Here is a 25,402-nt window from a genome sequence, read left to right as displayed (position 1 = left end):
GGTTCTTAATAACCAGCACCGAGATGTTCAGGTTCTTAATAACCAGCACCGAGATGTTCAGGTTCTTAATAACCAGCACCGAGACGTTCAGGTTCTTAATAACCTGCACCGAGATGTTCAGGTTCTTAATAACTAGCACCGAGATGTTCAGGTTCTTAATAACCAGCACCGAGATGTTCAGGTTCTTAATAACTAGCACCGAGATGTTCAGGTTCTTAATAACTAGCACCGAGATGTTCAGGTTCTTAATAACCAGCACCGAGATGTTCAGGTTCTTAATAACCAGCACCGAGATGTTCAGGTTGTTAATAACCAGCACCGAGATGTTCAAGTTGTTAATAACCAGCACCGAGACGTTCAGGTTCTTAATAACCAGCACCGAGATGTTCAGGTTCTTAATAACCAGCACCGAGATGTTCAGGTTCTTAATAACCAGCACCGAGATGTTCCGGTTCTTAATAACCAGCACCGAGATGTTCAGGTTCTTAATAACCAGCACCGAGATGTTCAGGTTCTTAATAACCAGCACCGAGATGTTCAGGTTCTTAATAACCAGCACCGAGATGTTCGGGTTGTTAATAACCAGCACCGAGACGTTCAGGTTGTTAATAACCAGCACCGAGATGTTCAGGTTGTTAATAACCAGCACCGAGATGTTCAGGTTGTTAATAACCAGCACCGAGATGTTCAGGTTCTTAATAACCAGCACCGAGATGTTCAGGTTCTTAATAACCAGCACCGAGATGTTCGGGTTGTTAATAACCAGCACCGAGACGTTCAGGTTGTTAATAACCAGCACCGAGATGTTCAGGTTGTTAATAACCAGCACCGAGATGTTCAGGTTGTTAATAACCAGCACCGAGATGTTCAGGTTCTTAATAACCAGCACCGAGATGTTCAGGTTCTTAATAACCAGCACCGAGATGTTCAGGTTCTTAATAACCAGCACCGAGATGTTCGGGTTGTTAATAACCAGCACCGAGACGTTCAGGTTGTTAATAACCAGCACCGAGATGTTCAGGTTGTTAATAACCAGCACCGAGATGTTCAGGTTGTTAATAACCAGCACCGAGATGTTCAGGTTGTTAATAACCAGCACCGAGATGTTCAGGTTCTTAATAACCAGCACCGAGATGTTCAGGTTCTTAATAACCAGCACCGAGATGTTCAGGTTCTTAATAACCAGCACCGAGATGTTCAGGTTCTTAATAACCAGCACCGAGATGTTCCGGTTCTTAATAACCAGCACCGAGATGTTCAGGTTCTTAATAACCAGCACCGAGATGTTCAGGTTCTTAATAACCAGCACCGAGATGTTCAGGTTCTTAATAACCAGCACCGAGATGTTCGGGTTGTTAATAACCAGCACCGAGACGTTCAGGTTGTTAATAACCAGCACCGAGATGTTCAGGTTGTTAATAACCAGCACCGAGATGTTCAGGTTGTTAATAACCAGCACCGAGATGTTCAGGTTCTTAATAACCAGCACCGAGATGTTCAGGTTCTTAATAACTAGCACCGAGATGTTCAGGTTGTTAATAACCAGCACCGAGATGTTCAGGTTCTTAATAACCTGCACCGAGATGTTCAGGTTCTTAATAACCAGCACCGAGACGTTCAGGTTCTTAATAACCAGCACCGAGATGTTCAGGTTCTTAATAACCAGCACTCCAGAGGTCTAACTATGAGGTTTGTGGATCCCTACCAACACCCGGCTCGTTTCTTTCCACCTGGCAGTTTGACAAACCTTTTCTGGAAACATATAAACAAACAGTTTGTCACGGCTGGACTGACTCTCGCCCCGCTGGCGTCCTCGAGTCTCCGAGATGGAAAACCCGCCATCAGAATGTAAATTACACAGCTGGATCATTTTGGTAACTTGAGTTTTGCAGCCTGAGCTCAGTTCATCTGAGCTGATGAAGCACATTCTGTGGTTGATTAAATATTTATGTCAAACTCAAAGAAAGTCTTTCAGCTTTACTCATATTTCACATATTCCTATTGAAAGCTCCCCAGATCACCCCGTTTTCCTAAAGTTCAGTTTCAGTTTGAGCTGATAAAACCATCGGCGGAACTGACCTGAGCGCCTGGTCGATGGTCAGACCGACGAAGTTAAAGTGACTGAGATATTCTTCTGCCACCATCTGACTGAAGTCGTTACTGCAGAGAGAAACAGGCAGAGTTACACAGAGTACAGCACAGTCCACATGTGTGATGCTATCTAAAATCATCTAACGGTGTGAAGACCTTGGATTAAACATCAGCCCCAGCAGCCTCCAGCAGAGGGCAGCATCACCGACTCCGATCAGTTCCTGCAGCTCTGAGACTCCTTCTAGTCTTACAATAATCATGTCTCAGATATATTTTGGGCCCAGACAGCGAGGCCTTAAATTCAGTTCTAAATTTAACTGGAAGTCAGAGATCAGAAGAGCAGTTTCTCTGCTGGGTTTTCTATCTGAATGAGCTGCAGAGCTCTGACGGCTTCCAGTTGTAAAGCTCTGAGTCCTGCTGGGACTTCAAGCTTCTCACTTTAGCTGTGAGACCATTTCAATCCTCATCAGTGTCACAAGATTCTTTATGTGCTGGTTTTTACTGCTCCAGCACTGCCTTCGTGCTTTATTACCAAAGACGATCAAATCAGTCTGATTTTTATCCATTTATTTTAATTGAGCTGTGTTGCATTCAGGTGTTTACGGTCATGCCTGTAGGACTGAGTGTAAAACAGATCGGGGCACCTGAACAGCAGCGTGAAGCTTGTACAGGTGGAAAAGGAGGGGCCCAAGACTTGATCTGTGTGGGACTCCGTTTGTCAAAGCACCAGATTCTTAATCATCAACAGAAACACTCTGTATTCTGAGCATAATCTGAACCACACAACAGCACCTTTAGACTCTCTGAGTTGTTATTCTTGGGAAAGTTAATACATTTTGTTTGGTAGTTGGTGTAAAATTGCTGATCAGACAGATGTGAGCCCCACATTCGGCGTTTGCACCTGAACACAAACAGCAGCAATCAAAGGGAAAACCATAATTTCTTCCTATGGATGCTGCATTGTGCGTCTTCTCCTGGAGATTAAAGTACCTCAGAAGTGTTTTTGTGCCACCTGCTGATGGGTTTAAGTTACAACCTACGAGCTCAGGTAAAGAGTTTCCTCAAGAGAAAGAAATCAAAAGCTGTCCTGAAGTGCTGACGGTCTGATCTCAGCGGCGTGCCGTCATTCCTGGGCTACACGAGGAGCGGCGAGCTCCAACCAGCTTAACTCTGATGTACGTGGAGCTGAAGTAACGCACAGAAACACACACTGACTTCTTGCTGAGGTGTCGGGCGACGTCAGACTTCTTGAAGCCGTCCAGGTTGTAGAGGCGCTTGGCGAGGCGTTTGGCGGCCTGCAGGTCGGGCTTCAGGCCGTTGGCCATTGCGTCGTCGCTGCCGCCGAGCGCCAGCCGCTCGGCCACGTCGGGCTGCGGGTACAGCAGCTCGGGCGGCCGGTTCACTGGGCGCTCCCTGGCAACAGAAAAACACAGGATGTTATTTCAGGACTTTCAGATCCTTTTTACTGAAGGAGTTTACTGCTTCCTGTTCTCAGAGTTCCTCCTTCGAACCGAAACGGGCCATAGAAACACGATCAGTTATTATGGGACTATCGATCAGAAAAGCATCGTCTCACATGATCTTTAAACTCCTCTGAGTCAAAGCTGAGTTCATAAGGTAAAAAGTGTCAAAAACAAAGTCAAACGGACACAAATAAAGCTGCAGATAAAAGAGTCGAAGCTTTCAGACCGATGGGATGAATTAATAATAAAGCTTCATTTTAACATCAAGGCAAACAAAACGCTGAACTCCACCTGAAACAGAAGGAATCCATCAAAATACCTGAGAAACTTTATCTCTAAAAGGTTAAAAGCTTCTTTCTGTGGCTGAATCTCAGAATAATTCATCTTATTTAATAACTGATGTCGGTTTCTCTGTTTTTTAGGTGCTGCTCATGTTTTTAACACAGATGTAACGAGCTGCTCTGGATAAATACAGCGAAACTAGAAGTTTAATGACAAAAACTCACTTAATCTCTGTTAATGAGAGGAAACTTTTTCTGTTTCAGCTCAGTTTGGATCGCCAACATTTTTAAACACCAGAATAAAGAGATCATTTCATTCTTTGGTTTAACACGTCTTTAAACAACAAGATGATGCTGTGGAAGCCTCTGTTAACCGGTGCCACACCTGTGCAGGTATTTAAAGCCACACCTGCAGCACGGAGACTCTTTCTGTGACATCATGGGGAAATTATCAAGTCTGGTCCAACTTCCAGAGGCCTGAAGGTCCCAGATTCCTCAGTAATATGCAGGTCTAACCACCACGAGGGTGTAAAGCCGTCAGACCGCTCAGGGCCCGAGAAAATGCTGCTGAAACTGGTCCGACAGTCTGGTTTCTCACAGTGAAACATGAGCTGAAAGGACTCAGCCGGGAGAACAAAGGTCTTCATGTTTGGAGGCGTGTCCTGTGCTCTGATGGAGCTGAACTGTTTGGACACGATGAGCAACGGGATCTTTGGAGGAAAAAGGAGGAAGACCATCCCAACCCTGAGGTACGGGGGTGGCAGCATCATGCTGTGGGGCTGGTGCACCCAACCCTGAGGTACGGGGGTGGCAGCATCATGCTGTGGGGCTGGTGCACCCAACCCTGAGGTACGGGGGTGGCAGCATCATGCTGTGGGGCTGGTGCACCCAACCCTGAGGTACGGGGGTGGCAGCATCATGCTGAGGGGCTGGTGCACCCAACCCTGAGGTACGGGGGTGGCAGCATCGTGCTGAGGGGCTGGTGCACCCAACCCTGAGGTACGGGGGTGGCAGCATCGTGCTGAGGGGCTGGTGCACCCAACCCTGAGGTACGGGGGTGGCAGCATCGTGCTGAGGGGCTGGTGCACCCAACCCTGAGGTACGGGGGTGGCAGCATCGTGCTGAGGGGCTGGTGCACCCAACCCTGAGGTACGGGGGTGGCAGCATCGTGCTGAGGGGCTGGTGCACCCAACCCTGAGGTACGGGGGTGGCAGCATCATGCTGTGGGGCCGGTGCACCCAACCCTGAGGTACGGGGGTGGCAGCATCATGCTGAGGGGCTGGTGCACCCAACCCTGAGGTACGGGGGTGGCAGCATCATGCTGAGGGGCTGGTGCACCCAACCCTGAGGTAGGGGGGTGGCAGCATCATGCTGAGGGGCTGGTGCACCTCACAGAAGAAATGATGTGGAAGCAACATCTGGAAACATCAGCCGGGAAGTCTGCCAAATGGAAAATGACCCAAAACGCACCTCCAGATTAGCTCCAAAGAGGCTTAAGGACGACAAAGTCAAGGCACTGGAGCAAGAAGGGCCACAAACCTGACCCAGTTCCACCGGTTCTGTCCACAGGAACGGGCCAAAACTCCACAGAACTATTGTGAACATCTGGAAACCCAAAATGTTTGACCCAAGTCAGACAGTTTAAAATACAGAGGAAGGAGCTGTACGTTATTTAATCTAATTCAAGCAATAAAGTCAATAAAATGAGATTTAACAAAAAGTTCTGGTGGTCCAAACGGATCTAAAACAGAAAAGGTTTGCACTGATTTCCTGCTCCACTGTGACTGGTTTCAGCTCCACTTCTGCCCTGAGAACTCATTTAAAGCAGCTATCACAACAAAGTTCAGTTATTTTCCATCTGTGAGGCGTTAAATCACAGAAATGTTCAGCAGCACAACAAACCTCCTGCATTCATGCTTCCAAACCAGTGTGTGTGACACAAACGTGCACAGATGGGTGCGCACGGCCTCACAGAACTTCAACCCTTCAACATCCTGCTCTAACATCTGGATTTCTATTAAATTCAGTTCAGTTTAGTTTATAAAGCGCCGAATCGCTTCAAAGATGCAGTCCAACCAAATCCATCCGTCACTCACCGTCTTATCAAAGATTAGTGCACGTGAGCCTCTTACTTTAGGTGTGTCAGGTTAAAAGAACGTCTGTGTTATGACATTAGTTTTTAAAATTTCACCCTTTTCTCCCAAACATTTGTTAAAGAGGCATCGATTCTCCTTATTATCGCTCCAGGGGAAACAAACTAAATGCAAAGAAACATTTTCTTCCAGTTTGGACTTTAAAGGGTTGAAATATCACAGACTGACCCCAAAATGCAGCACAAACAGTTGGAGATGTCACGATTTCTGATTGTTACAACATTAAACATGAGAATATCGTCAGAATATCGAAACAAAAACTTTGACAGTACATAAATATCACTATAAGACTAAGTCATCTTTGTTTATTTCTCTCTTTTTTGACAGCAAAGTTTGGGTGAGTCGGGTTTTTATCTAGATCTCAAGATACGACTGGACGAACACGATAGTCCCATATTCACCGATATTCGCCGATATTTACCGATATTCGCCGATATTTACCGATATTCACCGATATTTACCGATATTCGCCGATATTTACCGATATTTACCGATATTCGCCGATATTTACCGATATTCACCGATATTTACCGATATTCGCCGATATTTACCGATATTCATGGATATTCGCCGATTTTTACCGATATTCATGGTGCAGCTAGAGGTTCCCTGGATGAGTATCAACATGAGGACAGATACACAGCAGAAAACCAGCGAAATGTTAAAACTCTGCAGCAAACAGGCAGTTCAGCCTGGAGCTCTGATTTTACATCAGAGTGACACTAAAAACCTAAAAAAAAGTGTGAAACCTCAGCGTGGAGCTGCCTTTAAGGTCACTGTTTGCTGAAAATCTGACCAGGAAACAAGTTTTCTCTAATGAAGAAGCATGAATCCCAGTTCAAGCTGTGAATGATACAGATGATCACATTCTGCCACATAACGTTTCCCTGTAAACCAGGTGATGCTCTGGATGTGGCTGCATTACCCCAACAGACTGCAGCCTATCGATAACCCCAATGTTTCTGCTGCATCGACCGCTCCAGGATCAATACTCGTCCACCTGAACCGGGGAGAATCGCTCTGACTGCACCCATCAGCTGTGGAAATGTTCTCCATCCGTCCGTCAGTCGCAGCCACTCAAACAAACCGACTTTTTCAAGTCAAAAAACGAGGAAATGAAGTCAGAGAGTGAATTAGAGTCAGAAAGTGGGAAGTGGCTGAGCCACTACACCCACTTCCCTCAATGAGCTTCCCTTTAGCGCTTCAGTACGGTTTCATTACAAATTCTTACAAAATAAAAGAAAACCAGGTCATAAAATGTCTCATTGTGTTCAATGAAAGTTAAAACTGAACTGTTTCACATTTTCACACTAAATGCTGTGGTTTCAGGAGACAGAGCTCCACCTTTGCAGCCCGCTGGTCCGCGTCCTTCAGATGAAGTTTCCACATACGGCGGCTTCAGGATGGATTTTGTTGTTTGTTTTGATGCTGCGCAGACGCACACTTTCAGGGGTTTTCCTACATCAAAGTCTGCGGGAAAGAGTTTAATCTGCAGTTGTTGCAGCTCTGATCAGCATCAGCGTCCGACAGGGCGCCGTCTGGATGGCGGACAGGAGGTTTCCTGGGGGTCGGGCGGCGTTTCAACATGAAGCCTGGAGTTGAGGCTGGAGTTGAGGCTGGAGTTGAGGCTGGAGTTGAGGCTGGAGTTGAGGCTGGAGTTGAGGCTGGAGTTGAGGCTGGAGTTGAGGCTGGAGTTGAGTCTGGAGTTGAGTCTGGAGTTGAGTCTGGAGTTGAGTCTGGAGTTGAGTCTGGAGTTGAGTCTGGAGTTGAGTCTGGAGTTGAGTCTGGAGTTGAGTCTGGAGTTGAGTCTGGAGTTGAGTCTGGAGCTGAGTCTGGAGCTGAGGCTGGAGCTGAGGCTGGAGTTGAGGCTGGAGTTGAGGCTGGAGTTGAGGCTGGAGTTGAGGCTGGAGTTGAGGCTGGAGTTGAGGCTGGAGTTGAGGCTGGAGTTGAGGCTGGAGTTGAGTCTGGAGTTGAGTCTGGAGTTGAGTCTGGAGTTGAGTCTGGAGTTGAGTCTGGAGCTGAGTCTGGAGCTGAGTCTGGAGTTGAGTCTGGAGCTGAGTCTGGAGCTGAGTCTGGAGTTGAGTCTGGAGCTGAGGCTGGAGTTGAGGCTGGAGTTGAGGCTGGAGTTGAGGCTGGAGTTGAGGCTGGAGTTGAGTCTGGAGCTGAGTCTGGAGTTGAGTCTGGAGCTGAGTCTGGAGCTGAGCCTGGAGCTGAGCCTGGAGTTGAGCCTGGAGCTGAGTCTGGAGCTGAGCCTGGAGCTGAGCCTGGAGTTGAGCCTGGAGTTGAGTCTGGAGTTGAGTCTGGAGCTGAGTCTGGAGTTGAGTCTGGAGTTGAGTCTGGAGTTGAGTCTGGAGCTGAGTCTGGAGCTGAGTCTGGAGCTGAGCCTGGAGCTGAGCCTGGAGCTGAGCCTGGAGTTGAGTCTGGAGTTGAGTCTGGAGTTGAGTCTGGAGTTGAGTCTGGAGTTGAGTCTGGAGTTGAGTCTGGAGTTGAGTCTGGAGTTGAGTCTGGAGTTGAGTCTGGAGTTGAGGCTGGAGTTGAGGCTGGAGTTGAGGCTGGAGTTGAGGCTGGAGTTGAGGCTGGAGTTGAGGCTGGAGTTGAGGCTGGAGTTGAGGCTGGAGTTGAGGCTGGAGTTGAGGCTGGAGTTGAGGCTGGAGTTGAGGCTGGAGTTGAGTCTGGAGTTGAGGCTGGAGTTGAGGCTGGAGTTGAGTCTGGAGTTGAGTCTGGAGTTGAGTCTGGAGTTGAGTCTGGAGTTGAGTCTGGAGTTGAGTCTGGAGTTGAGTCTGGAGTTGAGTCTGGAGTTGAGTCTGGAGTTGAGTCTGGAGTTGAGTCTGGAGTTGAGTCTGGAGTTGAGTCTGGAGTTGAGTCTGGAGTTGAGGCTGGAGTTGAGGCTGGAGTTGAGGCTGGAGTTGAGGCTGGAGTTGAGGCTGGAGTTGAGCCTGGAGTTGAGCCTGGAGTTGAGGCTGGAGTTGAGGCTGGAGTTGAGGCTGGAGTTGAGGCTGGAGTTGAGGCTGGAGTTGAGGCTGGAGTTGAGGCTGGAGTTGAGTCTGGAGTTGAGTCTGGAGTTGAGGCTGGAGTTGAGTCTGGAGTTGAGTCTGGAGTTAAGTCTGGAGTTGAGTCTGGAGTTGAGTCTGGAGTTGAGGCTGGAGTTGAGGCTGGAGTTGAGGCTGGAGTTGAGGCTGGAGTTGAGTCTGGAGTTGAGTCTGGAGTTGAGTCTGGAGTTGAGGCTGGAGTTGAGTCTGGAGTTGAGTCTGGAGTTGAGTCTGGAGTTAAGTCTGGAGTTGAGTCTGGAGTTGAGTCTGGAGTTAAGTCTGGAGTTGAGTCTGGAGTTGAGGCTGGAGTTGAGTCTGGAGTTGAGTCTGGAGTTAAGTCTGGAGTTGAGTCTGGAGTTAAGTCTGGAGTTAAGTCTGGAGTTGAGTCTGGAGTTGAGTCTGGAGTTGAGTCTGGAGTTGAGCCTGGAGTTGAGCCTGGAGTTGAGCCTGGAGTTGAGCCTGGAGTTGAGTCTGGAGTTGAGTCTGGTCCCACCTCCTTTCAAACAGTGCTGAAAGGTGACACCTTAAAAAACAGCGAGGAGGCTGGTGGTGAAGCAGCTCAGCGGGTAAATGGCCTCTGACACGGTGGCGTGGGTTATTATCATCAGCTGAGGCAGCCTGGTCATCAATAAATAGATTACATCACTCATATCCAACCCCCTCCCCCGGGCTATGTCTTTGCCTCAGTCCTCTCCTGCAAGGTCCAGATTCAGGAAAGGCTTCAAATACCTCCGAATGAGCCGGAAATGCTTCCAGAGGAACGTCCAGGTGTTGAAAACAGCTGTTTCTACGTGGCGTGGGTTCATGAAGCTCCGCTCTCACCGGACCTGAGCCAGACTGAGCCTTTCAGACAGGTCTGACCCAGCTGTAGTATTTCCTGGTGAGCAGACCAACAGTGGGAATGTGAGTCCGGATGTTTCTGTCGCCAACACGACCCATTCATCCCGGACAGAAATAACCAGCAGCCACAGGAAGCGCTTCATTTCCACCAGTTCAAGCTCAACAGCTGCGAGTCCTGCTGCTGGTGCTGATGGGAGTTCTGGTTATCCAGGACCGGCCCAGTGAGAGCAGACTGAGGCTGCAGAACCAGGCCAGGCTCCTGAGAGGAACTCAGAGGTTTAACTGAGTTTAATCAGCTGCTGCGGACCCAGAAGTCTCAGCATCAGGGACTGATTCTGGCAGCCGGTGGAGGTCCATGAGGAGAGGAGGGTCATGTGACCTTTTGGGTTGATGGAACAGCTGACGCTCCGTGGTGCCGTGGACCATCTGCAGGAGTTGCACTGCATGCTGGGAGATAAGCATGTTCTGTAGCAGGAGCTGGTGTCAGACTGAGTCACAGACAACTGATGCTGGAAAGAGGCAGAGCAGCAGGGTCAGAGGTCATCATCACCAGGTGTCTGCAGCCAGAGACAGTTTGATGTTGTGTTGGATGGACTGACTGGTGGATGATCATCAGATCCAGTTAGAGAAGTTTAGCTGAAGCTGCTGCTCCTTCATTCATCTGCTCATTGGTCAGATAGACAAACTCAGACTCATCTGGTGGGAATTACAGGTAAAGCTGGGTTTCATCTGCATAGCAGCGATAGTAAAAGCCATGTGAGAAGATGACTGGACCCAAGGAGGTGGTGCATGTTTAGCTGAAGCTGCTGCTCCTTCATCCATCTGCTCATTGGTCAGAGACACCTTTAAAATAAGAGAATGACTCTTCTTTAGAGATCTGCTTCAGTTCTTATTTCCTACAAACTGCTGATACTCATCAGAAGGTTCAGGTGTCGTTTTACTGCCTTCAGGTAGCTGCAGATATCATCCCTCAGGTACCTTTGCTGTGTTTCACCTACAGTTAAATAGACAGATTAGCTGGTTTCTAACAGCCCAAAAAGGTTCTCACTGAGGTTCTTTGTATGATCCATCTGTGCCTGGAAGGCGAGAATCCAGCTGTGAACCTCCCTGAATCCTGCAGGCTGACATTAACCGAGCTTTCATGTTCTATTCATCCTTTCAACAAACTACCAAACTACAGCTGATACCTTTGACCAAATTACATCAATCTGCACCCTGAAAGGGAATCTAATCAACTGTTTTATCATTTTTAAAGCAAATAAACAGAAAAATCATCCTTTTCTTCTTCAAAAGGTAAATAATCAACATCTTTAATGGAAAATAAACAGCTGCTGACCCATAAAAACTAAATTAACTCCTTCTGACAGCTTTCAGTGTTGTTTTTTTAAAGGATGCCGATTAAAATTGAGCTTATTGACCGAATGTCTTCAGAGGAAACTGAGGCTTTAAACAGAGAATCCCTGAGCAGCCGAGAGAAAAGGCAACAAAGACCGAGGCCGAGATCAAATATGAACAAACACCCAGAGAAAAGAAGGAGTGAGAGACATGCTGTTATTTTCCAGGGTGTGTCTGAAACCACAACAACCAAACCACGACTCACACTGACTCACTGCTCAGCACCAGCGTTTCACAAATCTGTCGCTCCGGGTGTCCAGATTTAAAGAAAACGTCTGGTGTTGTTCTGATTCCTGCTGCTGTCAACAAACCGCAGTCACATGTTTCTCTGAAGCCAGCTGTAGGAACAAAGGCTCAACATACAGGATGTTTACTGGGAACTACTTACAGCAGCGGACTGATACTCCAGTGAGGAGCCACTTCATTTTACTCTCATCTCAGAAGTTTTGTGTTCAGCTGCAGCTCCTCCTCCAGGAGCTCCACAGAAGAAAAGATGTTCAAGCTGAAGCCCACCGGAGACACAACCGTGACATCCTGTCCATTGTTGCTCATATTCAGCCACAAGATCCCACTTTGTGGGCTCAATAAACCGCTCTCATTTCCTTTCATAAAGGATGCTCCCGTGCCTCCTAAAGGAGATGAGAAAGGATGCTCCTGTGCTTCCTAAAGGAGATGAGAAAGGATGCTCCTGTGCTTCCTAAAGGAGATGAGAAGGGATGCTCCTGTGCCTCCTAAAGGAGATGAGAAAGGATGCTCCTGTGCCTCCTAAAGGAGATGAGAAAGGACGCTCCTGTGCTTCTTAAAGGAGATAAGAAAGGATGCTCCTGTGCCTCCTAAAGGAGATGAGAAAGGATGCTCCTGTGCTTCCTAAAGGAGATAAGAAAGGATGCTCCTGTGCTTCCTAAAGGAGTCTTTGGATTCAAACCCGGAGCCACAATCAGAGAATCAGTGAAGCCCACGCAGAGCCTTAAAGTTACTCACAATCACTTATTGGAAGCCAGAGAAGAAAGCCAATAGCTGGAGTGATGTGGGAGTCAGTTTTTCTTGTTTTGTTCTGCTGGGAACTCCTTATCATCTGTTATGACACGTAACCATGGCAACAGGAGAGTTTTTTGCATGTGAGAGTGGCTGATTGAGTTTTCCAAAACCCAAGTAATGCCTGGAATAAGACCTCAAATCAAGAGGAGTTGAAGAGGAGATGTCTAAGATACAGAGCAGGAACAAAATGGAGGAAAAGGAGGAAGTTTAAAGCATTTCTTCCTTTAATCATCAGGGGAAATGTGAGATCTCTGGTGGATAAAATGGACGAGCTCAGAGCCCTGAGGACACAGCAGGAATATCAGACAGAGACCTGGCTGCAGGAACAACTCTAACAGCTCTCTGCTCAGCTTTAAGACTATCCGGGCAGACAGAGACTGCAGACAGAGCGCTAACAGTAAAGGAGGAGGATCACAGAGCTGGTTAACAACAGATGGTGGAATCCTGGACCTGGCTGCAGGAACGACTCTAACAGCTCTCTGCTCAGCTTTAAGACTATCCGGGCAGACAGAGACTGCAGACAGAGCGCTAACAGTAAAGGAGGAGGATCACAGAGCTGGTTAACAACAGATGGTGGAATCCTGGACCTGGCTGCAGGAACAACTCTAACAGCTCTCTGCTCAGCTTTAAGACTATCCGGGCAGACAGAGACTGCAGACAGAGCGCTAACAGTAAAGGAGGAGGATCACAGAGCTGGTTAACAACAGATGGTGGAATCCTGGACCTGGCTGCAGGAACAGCTCTAACAGCTCTCTGCTCAGCTTTAAGACTATCCGGGCAGACAGAGACTGCAGACAGAGCGCTAACAGTAAAGGAGGAGGATCACAGAGCTGGTTAACAACAGATGGTGGAATCCTGGACCTGGCTGCAGGAACAACTCTAACAGCTCTCTGCTCAGCTTTAAGACTATCCGGGCAGACAGAGACTGCAGACAGAGCGCTAACAGTAAAGGAGGAGGATCACAGAGCTGGTTAACAACAGATGGTGGAATCCTGGACCTGGCTGCAGGAACAGCTCTAACAGCTCTCTGCTCAGCTTTAAGACTATCCGGGCAGACAGAGACTGCAGACAGAGCGCTAACAGTAAAGGAGGAGGATCACAGAGCTGGTTAACAACAGATGGTGGAATCCTGGACCTGGCTGCAGGAACAACTCTAACAGCTCTCTGCTCAGCTTTAAGACTATCCGGGCAAACAGAGACTGCAGACAGAGCGCTAACAGTAAAGGAGGAGGATCACAGAGCTGGTTAACAACAGATGGTGGAATCCTGGACCTGGCTGCAGGAACAACTCTAACAGCTCTCTGCTCAGCTTTAAGACAATCGTCCATCCAACTGAAAGGTGTTTTCAGGCTCTGCAACAACTCAACTCCCCTTGTTTCAGGAGTTTTGTTTCACAGATGATAACATTTCTGAGAAAACTTCCTACTCAGGTACTTTCTGTGTCTGTTTCTGTGTCGGTGATAAAGAAAAACATGAATCTCACATAGCTGATAAAACTAAAACAGAGCTTCAGCATCCAGCTTGTATTGTACATAAGTGTGAAGCATTCCTCAGAAAGTGTAGAAAGAGCTCAGCTTTCACATGTTCCACTTAGGCCTCGCTGTGAAACAAGTGCTTGATCAATAATGGATGCTCAGCTGGAAAGTTAAAACAGCAAACTTCCTCCAGACTCCAAAGAAGATCCTCCGCCTGCAGCAGAAACGCCTGAAACAGGCAGCGAGGCTCATAATGGAGTCCGTTTGAAGCCGAGCCTCAAAGCAGAGGCGAGTTTCTGCTGAGTCACTTCAGGCACTCAGTCCAAGACCAGAGCTCCCCCATCAGGATGATCAGGGACTGCAGGGTCACATGACGTCCACGAAACTTTATGAACCCAAACGGTCCACACGAGGTCACACAATGTCTTTCAATCTGATCCTGATCACTTCTTCAGTTTTTCAGAGTCAGAAAGAAATCAGGAAAAGTTTTGGCGTGCGCCCGTGATGTCATCGTTTGGTTTAAGGTGGTCATGAAACTCCATCCAGGCTGTTTAAGGCGGTCTTTCTCACAAAATCAAACATGCTTAATACCATCGTAAGCCTTTAGTTTTGTTTCATGCTCGTTTTATTCTGTGATTTCTACCGACCCGTGCGCTGCTGTCACTTCCAAACGGGAAGCTGTGACAGAGTAACCATGGCGATGAGGCAGAAAAACGCACGGTTCAGTCGGACCGAACAAAAGGAGGAGGAGCAGCTAACCGCATTATGGAAACAGCACGAATGTCTCTGCGATGTTTCATCTGAACGTGAAAATGCAGCTGTGGCTAAAAGCTGCCGATCGGTGTTAAGCACCAGGTGCATGATGGGAAATAATGTCAGAAAAATCTAGTTGGAGGAGTCTGTTTGAGGCCTGTTTCAGGATTTTTCAGAGGAAACTTTAGTGAATCGTGGCCAAACTTTCTTCCAGAACATTAGGAACTGTTATTAGTCACATTTTCTTTCCCATCCACAGGGGTGCCCCAAGGCTCAATGCTGGGGTCCCTTCTCTTTGTAATGTACACCCCTGTCCACGCCCTCTAATGGCTTCTATGCAGATTATTCCAACTGCACCTGCATCATAACCAGATGACCCCACAGCATGAATCTCCGATAGACTTTTAGAGAATTTCACACGGATGAAGGAACATCAAACTTCAGCTAAAGCATAGCATAAAACTTAGCTTTGCTTTGTTCGTACAGTTCAACTGAAACGATGAAAAGGGGGTCGTGTCCACACTTAAACGGTCAGAGTGATGGAAGGCACAGGAAAGGAAGATGGGAGGATTTCCATCAGCTATCCAGCGACTGCAGTTGTATTTGTTTCCGTATTTTATGAAAATTCTTTAGGATCAGTGACAATAAGCCGTTTTATTCTCCCTGGAACATCCACAGCTGCTCACTGGTCTGTTCTCCAACCCAAACAGGAGCTTACAGCAGCGTTAATGACCGAATCAGACGCATGAAAGAGGTGACGCTGAGTTCTGGATTCACTCACCTGTACACGGCCGGGTAGGGTGGGGCGTACAGGTACCTGTCCTCCAGGGCCCCGCCCCCCCAGCACAGCAGGTAGTTCGCCATGATGATGTCACAGCTAGCCTGGGAGGTCAGGGCTCAAAGTCAGCCGCCAATCAAACGGCATCGGCGCCTCTGAGCCGAGGGGAGGCGTTGATGACATCATAACGGTGTGACATCATGTCTTTCTTTCAGACTTTACGCTCCGGCTGCTCTTCTCTTTGCTCTGGTCGACTTTTCCTCCTCCTCCTCTTCCTCGGCTTCGTCCTTCCACTAAAAACCTCGGCGTTTCAACAACTTTCCCTCCGTGTGCTCGGATCTTCTCCTCCCTCCTCCCGTCCATCAGCTGGTTTTTCCCTCCTCTGAGGGGCCGGAGGTATGTGTTTCCTCCCCCGGCTGATCCCTCCCCCTGTCCTCTCCTTCCCCTCTTCCTCTCTTTGTCTCATCTTACCTTCCTTTCACTCCACAGACCTTCCTGGAAGTTTCTATCTGCCTCTTTTTCCAGCAGCTCCATAAACTCCAGATCTTATTTTTACCCTTTTCTACACGACACGTATTTTTAGAAACAGCAGCAGAAACCAAATGTGGACTCAATTAAAACTCCTCTGAAATCTAAACGGAAAACCTCCAAAGAAAACAACCCTTATGTGATCCTTTCACTAGTTTTAGTTAATAAGTTTATGAATAATAAACTGTCTTTATAAGCAGGCTGAGAGACAAACATTTTCACATTAAAATGCTGAATAAACACATATTTGTGTTGGATCCTCAGGAACTAACCCATCCAGAGGCTGGTGTGAGTGGGTTATTATTCAGGGAAAATCTCAACAATTCAAACCAGCAGCTTTGCCACAAACCGAGAGAAAGCAGGTCAGAGGTCAGAGGTCAGAGCTCCCAGACAACAGATGGAGAAGATCCACATGAATGAGGCTTAAAAAGGAGCGTCTCTGGGTCTCTGACAGGAGTGGGAGGGCTTTCTTTCCGACCCATTTCTGAGGCGCTGCCTGGATGAACCCATCTGGAATTTCCCTCTATAGGCTGATAAAGTGCATGTGTGCGTGCGCACGCCTGTCAGCGTGTTGGACCGGCCTTGTGAGGACCGCCGCCGTGCATTTCAGACGCAGTGAGAGACTTCTGCTCGGGGTGAGCTCAGGACAGACGCCCAGCGAACCGTGTCCCCACAGAGCTGGAAGATTTATGGGCTGTGTGTGCTGGGAGGAGTCGGCTTACAGAAGAAGAAGAAGAAGAAGAAGAAGAAGAATCAGCTGTTTGGGTGTGAGCCTGTTTTTCATTTCCAGGCCTGAATTCTTTCACTGCGGCTCGGTTCGTTTCCTCCAGCAGACAATAAAGTTTGAATGGTTTGAATGTCCCCACCCAGTGAGGGAGTGTGGGGGGGGGGGGGGGGCAGGGAGGCGTCCACACCCAGTGAGGGAGTGTGGGGGGGGGCTCCCTGCAGCACTTTTTCATCACGTTTTCATTTAATTCCTGGAGTTTCTGTGCTGAAGACACAGCAGAGTGAAGCAGAAAGCTGTAAATTATTTAAGATTCCTTCAGTTTAAGAAGCAGCAGCAGCTGCCCCCCCACCACAGAAAACTGGAGTTTCTCAGCCTTCATTACTTTAAGTGAGTTTAAGACCATTTCTCTTAATTAAATTCTGAATTAAATTCTGAATGTGTTCCCACATTATTCCATTTTAGCTGGTTTTTATTTAAATAAAGTCTGCAGGAACCTCTGGTTTAAAGGAAAAGCTTAAAAGGAGAGTTTTATTTTTGTTTATTTAAACATAAACATACTTCTTTTGGTGAGAGTTGGTCATGTGACCCGCAGAGTCTCAGTTTTACATCCTGATACGCTCAGACTCAGAGGAAGTTCATCCCCCCTCATCACAGTTAACGGCTCCAGATGTGACTGAATCATCAGAACAATTCAAAAGGAAAAGACGTCTTTAAAAAGCCTTTAAAAAGCCTTTAAAAAGCCTTTAAAAAGATAAGAAATTTATGTTTAAGTTTAAAAAAAGTTCAACTTTTATTGGTCTTTACTGAAAACAGCTGCTGCTGAAATAAGTGACAAAACTCCTCATTTAAAAAGTCTTTAAAGAGCTGTAAAACACACACATGCACACGTGCACACGCACACACATGCACACACACACACACACGCGCACACACGCCTAAATAAAACACGTGTGTGCTGCCACCTTCAGGCTGATCTGTGCTACTGCAGCAGCTTCATTTCAGCCCGTGAAAGACACCAGATGTTCCTCCTCAGGAGGACTTGCAGCCGACTGTGCATCACGTGCACGCTCCCACACCAGCTGACCCCCCCCATCCAAGGTGTGAAAGCTGTTTAGAACAACATCGTCATGGAGATCAGAGAATAGATGACCGGGTAAAGTGAAGATATTCATGTTTGCTGTGTTGGTTAGTTCACTTTTCTTTGTTATACAGGATTAATACGTTTATTTGTAAGAGATTTCATAAAGAAAAACAATAAAAATGTATTGGTTTTAGCACCAAACTGAAGATTAAAGTCATTTCTGACAGTATTGGGTAAATAATGGAGGATTCAGGAGCTAAAAAGCTTAAATGATGCAGCAGAGCCAGCAGAAATCTCTCTCTAAAGCTGAGCTGAGGAAGAAATATTTGTGTTCTGATCTCAGTTTTAAGAATAGAAGATTGAAAGATGAATAAAAGGATGTAAAATCAGGTCAAAGTCCCAGAAACGATGGATCCAAAGAGCTGTGACTAACTGAAAAGGAGCCTCAGTCCGAGTCCCGCCTCCGGCAGGCGGCGCTGAACAAAGCTCCAGAGTTTGGATCTGAACCCTAAAGCTCCAGAGTTTGGATCTGAACCTTAAAGCTCCAGAGTTTGGACCTGAACCCTAAAGCTCCAGAGTTTGGACCTGAACCTTAAAGCTCCAGGGTTTGGATCTGAACCCTAAAGCTCCAGGGTTTGGATCTGAACCTTAAAGCTCCAGAGTTTGGACCTGAACCCTAAAGCTCCAGAGTTTGGACCTGAACCTTAAAGCTCCAGGGTTTGGATCTGAACCCTAAAGCTCCAGGGTTTGGATCTGAACCCTAAAGCTCCAGAGTTTGGATCTGAACCTTAAAGCTCCAGGGTTTGGATCTGAACCCTAAAGCTCCAGGGTTTGGATCTGAACCTTAAAGCTCCAGGGTTTGGATCTGAACCTTAAAGCTCCAGGGTTTGGATCTGAACCTTAAAGCTCCAGAGTTTGGATCTGAACCTTAAAGCTCCAGGGTTTGGATCTGAACCCTCCAGGGTTTGGACCTGAACCCTAAAGCTCCAGGGTTTGGATCTGAACCCTCCAGGGTTTGGATCTGAACCTTAAAGCTCCAGGGTTTAGACCTTAAAGGTCCAGGGTTTGGATCTGAACCTTAAAGCTCCAGGGTTTGGATCTGAACCCTAAAGCTCCAGAGTTTGGATCTGAACCTTAAAGCTCCAGAGTTTGGACCTGAACCCTAAAGCTCCAGAGTTTGGACCTGAACCTTAAAGCTCCAGGGTTTGGATCTGAACCCTAAAGCTCCAGAGTTTGGACCTGAACCTTAAAGCTCCAGGGTTTGGATCTGAACCCTAAAGCTCCAGGGTTTGGATCTGAACCCTAAAGCTCCAGAGTTTGGATCTGAACCTTAAAGCTCCAGGGTTTGGATCTGAACCCTAAAGCTCCAGGGTTTGGATCTGAACCTTAAAGCTCCAGGGTTTGGATCTGAACCTTAAAGCTCCAGGGTTTGGATCTGAACCTTAAAGCTCCAGAGTTTGGATCTGAACCTTAAAGCTCCAGGGTTTGGATCTGAACCCTCCAGGGTTTGGACCTGAACCCTAAAGCTCCAGGGTTTGGATCTGAACCCTCCAGGGTTTGGATCTGAACCTTAAAGCTCCAGGGTTTAGACCTTAAAGGTCCAGGGTTTGGATCTGAACCTTAAAGCTCCAGGGTTTAGACCTTAAAGGTCCAGGGTTTGGATCTGAACCTTAAAGCTCCAGAGTTTGGACCTGAACCCTAAAGCTCCAGGGTTTAGACCTTAAAGGTCCAGAGTTTGGATCTGAACCTTAAAGCTCCAGGGTTTGGACCTTAAAGCTCCAGGGTTTGGATCTGAACCTTAAAGCTCCAGGGTTTAGACCTTAAAGGTCCTGAGTTTGGATCTGAACCCTAAAGCTCCAGGGTTTGGACCTTAAAGCTCCAGGGTTTTGATCTGAACCTTAAAGCTCCAGGGTTTAGACCTTAAAGGTCCAGAGTTTGGACCTGAACCCTAAAGCTCCAGGGTTTGGACCTTAAAGCTCCAGGGTTTGGATCTGAACCCTAAAGCTCCAGGGTTTGGACCTTAAAGCTCCAGGGTTTGGATCTGAACCTTAAAGCTCCAGGGTTTAGACCTTAAAGGTCCAGAGTTTGGACCTGAACCCTAAAGCTCCAGGGTTTGGACCTTAAAGGTCCAGGGTTTGGATCTGAACCTTAAAGCTCCAGGGTTTGGACCTTAAAGGTCCAGGGTTTGGATCTGAACCCTAAAGCTCCAGGGTTTGGATCTGAACCCTAAAGCTCCAGAGTTTGGATCTGAACCCTAAAGCTCCAGGGTTTAGACCTTAAAGGTCCAGGGTTTGGATCTGAACCCTAAAGCTCCAGGGTTTGGATCTGAACCTTAAAGCTCCAGGGTTTGGACCTTAAAGCTCCAGGATTTGGACCTGAACCCTAAAGCTCCAGGGTTTGGATCTGAACCCTAAAGCTCCAGGGTTTAGACCTTAAAGGTCCAGGGTTTGGATCTGAACCTTAAAGCTCCAGGGTTTGGACCTTAAAGCTCCAGGGTTTGGACCTTAAAGCTCCAGGGTTTGGATCTGAACCTTAAAGCTCCAGGGTTTGGATCTGAACCTTAAAGCTCCAGGGTTTGGACCTTAAAGCTCCAGGGTTTGGACCTTAAAGCTCCAGGGTTTGGATCTGAACCTTAAAGCTCCAGGGTTTGGATCTGAACCTTAAAGCTCCAGGGTTTGGACCTTAAAGCTCCAGGGTTTGGACCTTAAAGCTCCAGGATTTGGACCTGAACCCTAAAGCTCCAGGGTTTGGATCTGAACCCTCGGGTCGGACTCACCTCGGGCTACTGTGGAGCGACGGGACTGAGCTCGCCTTTCTGAAGCCGTCCTTGCCGATGGAGCGACGCCATGACTCCTTCTCTGACTTGGACCGGACTGGAGGCCCAGAGTCATCCTTGAAGCCCACCCGGAGCCCCGCCTCCGAGGCGTTGAGGGTGATTTCAGAGCGAGACGTCTCCGAGGGGGCGGACGGGTCGGGGCGGGCCAGGGGGGCGAAGCTCAGCTCGGAGATCTGCTTGGCGCTCTCACAGATCTGGCTCTGAACAGAAAAACAGGTCAGTGTCACCTCCTGCACCCCCCCAGGACGCCTCCAGCCATCAGCAGGTCCTACCTGGATCTCCGGGGTGAGCGTGGGAAGGTCAAAGGTGAACACAGACGTGGATCCGGAGGTCAGCAGGTCGACACTGTCCAGGCTGCTGTAGGAGGTGCCTTTGGCCCTGTGGGACTCCATGATGCTTTCAAAGTGCCGGCTGAAGGAGTCCAGGTTGCTGTCGGAGGGTCGGCGGGGGCTGCCGATGGAGACGGGAGACTTGAGGCAACCGTCTGACGATACCTCCAAGGTCCTGTCAGAGAACAAAAGACTCAGCTTTAAGGGCTGCGCTTTACTCAGCAGCAGGAGGAGATTCTCTAAACTGAAAGGATGATTTTGGTTCAACAGGAAGCTGCCAAATAAGCATCTGGTAAGCATCCAAATGTGGGAAGCTAGATTCATTCTGAGAGGCTCGGACAGCTTCTTCTTCTTCCTCATGACTCAGAAACTAAACGGACTGTGATTGGTCCTCAGAGCTGAAGTTCAGCCGGACTTCTTCTTCTTCTTCTTCTTCCTGGTTTCTCGTCTCAGCTGAAAGCTTCTTCAGTTCTGAACCAGGTGGGAGCTTCAGCTGATAAGCAGCAGAGGAACCAGCTGCCCAGTGTGGGGGGGTTGAGTCTTTCTCACCTGTGTTTACCCGTCTGAAGAAGCTCGTTTACAGGATCCAAGGTGTGACACCTCCTGGGAAGGTTCAGAGGTCCAGTCCAACACAGACTCTGACTCCTCTCTGGGTCCAAACTGGGTCCCTAACTGGGTCCCAAACTGGGTCCAAACTGGGACCAAACTGGGACCAAACTGGGACCTAACTGGGTCCCTAACAGGGTCCAAACAGGGTCCTAACAGGGTCCAAACAGGGTCCAAACAGGGTCCAAACAGGGTCCTAACTGGGTCCCTAACTGGGTCCTAACTGGGTCCAAACAGGGTCCAAACAGGGTCCTAACAGGGTCCTAACTGGGTCCTAACTGGGTCCCTAACTGGGTCCTAACTGGGTCCCTAACTGGGTCCTAACTGGGTCCCTAACTGGGACCAAACTGGGACCTAACTGGGTCCCTAACTGGGTCCAAACTGGGTCCCTAACTGGGTCCAAACTGGGTCCCTAACTGGGTCCCTAACTGGGTCCAAACTGGGTCCCTAACTGGGTCCCTAACTGGGTCCAAACTGGGACCAAACTGGGACCAAACTGGGACCAAACTGGGTCCAGTGGGCCGAACACCAGAGATGAGAGTCAGCTGTTCTGACAGAACCTGTGAAACCTTCCTGGCACCTTTGGGCCACGCCTGCACGGCGCGCCGGACCCTTTAACAGAGATATAAGGAACGTTCGCGGCTTTGATCCGAGTTTCTCACCCTTTGAGCAGCAGACTGAACACCTCGTCCTGCTCCTTGGTGGCTCTCTGCCTCTGCCGGTCTCCCTGCATCCTGACGCTGGCCCAGCTCACCACTCCTTCCTCCTCCTCCTCCTCGTCCTCCTCGTCCTCCTCCTCCTCCTCCTCCTCCTCCTCTCCATCCTCCGGCTTTCCTCCGCCTGGCCGAGGCGTCGGCGAGGCGTCGGCGGGGCTGAACCTGGAGCTACCCGAAACGCTGCGGTTGCTCCCAAACGCAGAGTCCGCCTCCTCGGCCGGCTCAGCCTCCGCTCGCATCACCTACGGGGAACCAGCACCACACTCAGCATTCTGACGCACAAACGGGTCCAGATGTGACGGAACCAGCTCACCTCGTCCAGGTCGGTCTCCCGGTAGCAGCGCTGCGGCACGGCGTCCAGGTCCGTCTCAGAGTATTTGATGGAGCGCCGGATGATGCCCGTCTTGGGGGCGGGGCCTCTGGGCTGCGGAGGCACCAGCTCCACCTCGATCCGCTGGACGTCGTGATGCGACCCCCTCTGACCGCCGCTGTCCCGCCCCCTCCTCTGATTGGCCGGCTTCAGGCGGAGGGAGGAGGGAGGCGCCGTGGACAGAGCTACTAAAGAAACACAGCGTGTGATGTCACAGGTGCAATCAGACCAGGTTCAATCCTGATCAGAAGTCAGAGAAGTAATAATACTCCTGTCAGACAGACTGAAGTCAACATCTTTCCTGTTCTGTGTCATCAGCTTCATTTAAACATCCATTTTTACATTTCAGACCTCCAAAAACAGCTGGAACAGGGCGATTCAGGGCGAATAATGAAGTGAAAACAACAAAACCGTGGATGGATTAAGGGCTGAAGCCTACAAGCATGTCACACCTTTACATCACAATGAGAATTCTTCCAGGTGGACAGAAACACACTCGGGTCGGCTGGTGTCGCCTTATCAGCCAGAAAAAGCTACCAAAGAACCGGATGAGAGTAGTGAAGCGTAGTAACACTCTGAAGTGGACTCTGTCAGAGCTGCTAATGCTAAGCTTCGGCTAATTGGCTTAGCTGCAGGCGCCCGAAGCTGCTTGTTTACTTCACTGAGTTTCTCAGTTTAATCAGCCGAACAGGTGAAGCATTCAAAGCTTCATTCATGAGCAGGAACATTTTCAACTGAACCTTTATGGGAAGCCAACAAAGGGACGAGATCACAAGCTGAAAGGGAAGCATTTAAGATCAGCTAAAGAAACTTAAATGCTTTTTTAATGGCATCAAAGAGCAACAACAACAAAAGCAGTAAATACTTTGTTCAGGTAGAGATCATCCGCATCTAAATTAAACCAATAAAGTTTTACATTAACTTTATCTTCGTTACACCGACTAAATCTGAGGAAATCCAGCATGTTTTAGGATAAAAGGTCTAAAGGAAAATGTAATTATGTGCTGTGACTGATTTATGTGACCAAGGCATTAAATTAAATTAAATTAAACATTAACATAAATTATCGATTATCGATACGGCGATTAATATCGATATTTGGTCTCCCGATAAAGTATCGATTATTGCAGCCTCGAGTAAAGATATTTATATAAATCATATATTTTATATACATATATATATATATTTTTTTTTTCCCAATGCAAACTTTATTGAAAAGTCAGACGTTACAATTAGTGAAAACACAGAAAATTAATATAATAAAATACAATATCAGGGGGTAAAGTTATAAATTAGTTCATAGTGGTTTTGGTTGGTTTAATCGTTTCAGCTCCTTCTCAAAAATTAAAGAGATGGTTTGTGATTAGAGTTTGGATTTGTGTTTATAGTAAGTAAAACAAGCAGGTTGATGATGTAATATTGATCTTTGCTGTTCGCAGGATAGCAGATGAACCCAAACAGTACGTTTAAATATGTGAGAGAGAAACCAGGTGAACTTTTCTGGGAAATTATTGTACAGAAAACACATGAAACCAGAACAAATGACAAAGATCTTCTTTAGATTGAGTGAGCAGCCGATGTCCTTTTTGTGTAGAAATAACTTACAGGGATAAAACCTACGAATCATTTTAAAACACACTTTAATCTTATGTATAATATTTTAAGGGAAGGCAAAGTCCTTCCGTCCTTTGAACCATAAGGACAAAGTTTACATGTTTTCTCCTATTAAAGAATATTTTGATGCAGGGTTATGATATGACGGATATGCTGTCGACAGTTCATAAACATAAACACGAGTCTGTGTTCACTGAAGACATGTTTGTTTGTTTTTTGTCTGTCTGGCGGTGGCGTCCTTCCGGTTCAAAGGACGGACCACCGTCCAATCAGCAACGATTCAGCTCCAATCACACTTTAAAATCTTTCAGAAAATGATGAAAGTGCATCGAATCGTATCGAAAGAAACTGGACCGGGCTGAATATCGTGCATTGAATCGTGAGACTATTGTATCGCTACAGAACTAATCTTATAACATTTACAGTATAATTAATACCTCAACAAAACCTGTTCTATAAAATATGTTGAATAATCTATAAATATTTTATTATTTACTTAACTGAGCAGAAATATAATCTCCTTTTGCTGCAGGTTTTTTAGATTTACTCTGTGAAAAATTAGTAAAACGTGTCAAAAATCCAACTCAGATCATTCAGCCCTTCCTCGTTAGCACAGGTGTACCACAAGGCTCCATCCTGGGGCTCCTTCTTTTCATCATTTACCTCATTCCCCTTGCCAATATTTTTCTACAGGCTCAGTAAATTAAAATCAGCTTTTCCAGTCCAATCACACTGTCCCTTTAAAATCTTTCAGAAAATTATGTAAGTGTATCGAATCGTATCGAAAGAAACGAATCGTGAGACTATTGTATCGCTACAGAACTAATCTTATAACATTTACAGTATAATTAATACCTCTACAAAACCTGTTCTTTAAAATATGTTGAATAATCTATAAATATTTTATTATTTACTTAACTGAGCAGAAATATAATCTCCTTTTGCTGCAGGTTTTTTAGATTTATTCTGTGAAAAATCCCTAAAACGTGTCAAAAATCCAACTCAGATCATTCAGCCCTTCCTCGTTACCACAGGTGTACCTCAAGGCTCTGTCCTGGGGCTCCTTCTTTTCATCATTTACCTCATTCCCCTTGCCAATATTTTTCGTACAGGCTCAGTAAATTAAAATCCAGCTTTTTCTCAAATTTCCTTAAACTAAACATAAAACTTTTCGGTTCCTAACTATCCAACTCTGACAAATCCTCTGTTTCAGACCAAGAATCTGGGAGTCATCCTTGACAGTACGCCCTCCACCCCGTACCATCGTCATCCCTGTTCTTAACCTCGTCACTTACTTAA

General features: G+C 47.3%; 1 protein-coding gene across 3 annotated transcripts in view; it reads right to left on the bottom strand.

Annotated features, from left to right (window-relative positions):
* Positions 1-25,402, bottom strand: part of psda (pleckstrin and Sec7 domain containing a) — a 51,142-nt gene that overhangs the window by 20,787 nt on the left and 4,953 nt on the right. The window contains exons 3-8 of one of the 3 annotated variants that reach the window (XM_072390443.1): positions 22,433-22,677; positions 22,066-22,361; positions 20,741-20,972; positions 20,409-20,668; positions 3,307-3,504; positions 2,080-2,160 (exon numbers count right to left, since the gene is read on the bottom strand). In XM_072390443.1, the coding sequence (XP_072246544.1) occupies positions 2,080-2,160; positions 3,307-3,504; positions 20,409-20,668; positions 20,741-20,972; positions 22,066-22,361; positions 22,433-22,677 (1,312 nt within the window). Of the gene's footprint in view, positions 1-2,079; positions 2,161-3,306; positions 3,505-15,299; positions 15,543-20,408; positions 20,669-20,740; positions 20,973-22,065; positions 22,362-22,432; positions 22,678-25,402 lie in introns of those variants that run through there. The other 2 variants (XM_072390444.1, XM_072390445.1) reach the window with 2 other exon arrangements.

The sequence above is a fragment of the Leuresthes tenuis genome, unplaced genomic scaffold (genome assembly GCF_036924035.1).
Source record: "Leuresthes tenuis unplaced genomic scaffold, fLeuTen1.0.hap1 SCAF_8, whole genome shotgun sequence".
NCBI classification, from domain to species: domain Eukaryota; kingdom Metazoa; phylum Chordata; class Actinopteri; order Atheriniformes; family Atherinopsidae; genus Leuresthes; species Leuresthes tenuis.
The sequence above is the reverse complement of the archived record's forward strand: the minus strand, read 5'-3'. Positions and strand labels throughout refer to the sequence as shown.